General features: G+C 40.1%; 1 protein-coding gene across 1 annotated transcript in view; it reads left to right on the forward strand.

The window, feature by feature from the left end:
* LOC101853640 (probable G-protein coupled receptor 158) overlaps positions 1 to 1,124 on the forward strand; it is an 18,169-nt gene that overhangs the window by 12,628 nt on the left and 4,417 nt on the right. Inside the window, exon 8 of the mRNA XM_013086804.2 lies at positions 151 to 345. Coding sequence (XP_012942258.2) covers positions 151 to 345 — 195 coding nt within the window. The remainder of the gene's footprint in view (positions 1 to 150; positions 346 to 1,124) is intronic.

Below are 1,124 nucleotides of genomic sequence, written 5' to 3' on the forward strand. Positions count from 1 at the left end.
TCTCTCTCTCTCTCTCTCTCTCTCTCTCTCTCCTACTCTGTATGTCTGTCTGTCTCTCTCTCTCTCTTTTTCACCCGCACATAATACGCAACTATTAACCCTTTATCTCCTATTGACAACCCCTCTCCCTACCTTCCTTCTGGTCCACAGGCGTACCTTGTGTACAAGTACCACGGTAAGGGCGCCGAACAGACCAACTCCACCACGCTTAGCCGGAGCTCTAAGTACATCATGGGGCCACGCCCACCTAGCATGACGTCAACAGCAGTTACCAAGAATGGATATGAGGAGAGGGAGGAGGAGGGAGAGGGGGAGTGTGAGAGCTTCCTAGAGAAAGACATACAGGTAGGTTTGTTTGTGTGAGAGATAGATAGATAGATAGAGAGAGAGAGAGAGAGAGAGAGAGAGAGAGAGAGACCGAGAGAGAGAGAGAGAGAGAGAGTGGGTGAGAGAGAGAGAGAGATGAGTGGGAGTTTGAAAGCTTCCTGGAGAAAATCATTACGATATGCAGCTGTTCAACAGATAGTGAATTGATTGTATTGATTGTGAACTGACAATAAAATCCTATTGATTGTCAATCGGGAAGCATGCCAGTTTGTCACAGGCCCAGTTTGTCACACACCCAGTATGTCGCATGATGAAAGCTATCACTGACACTCTCAAAAAGAGTAAATGAATGATTGATTGATTGTATAAATTGAATTTTATTTTTCAATTGTTTTAAACGAAAAAAGAATCGTTGTTGAAATTTTACAGAGTGATTTCCTTTAATTTGCGTACAAAAAAGAAGAAATATTGAACAACACAAGATTAATTGACATCTCTACACCACCAATTTGAAGGTGGAGAATAAAAAAACTTAAGTTACAACTCAGTTTTAAAGTGCTGTAATTATGACTGTCTTCAATGAGACGTACACTCCCGGAAAATGTTCTAAACAAATTACTTTTATTCAATTTTATGTAATTGTGCAAGAAGTCCATAGGTAAATAGGATGTACTAGGGGTGAATTTGTTGAATTTTTCAGAAAAATGGGTCTCTGTGGCGGCCATCTTGGATTTTCAAACCAATTTCTTAGTGCAGAAGAATTTCATAGTAAATATTGAATATCAGCCTGAAATTTG

This window comes from Aplysia californica, unplaced genomic scaffold, assembly GCF_000002075.1.
Source record: "Aplysia californica isolate F4 #8 unplaced genomic scaffold, AplCal3.0 scaffold00507, whole genome shotgun sequence".
Lineage (NCBI taxonomy): Eukaryota > Metazoa > Mollusca > Gastropoda > Aplysiida > Aplysiidae > Aplysia > Aplysia californica.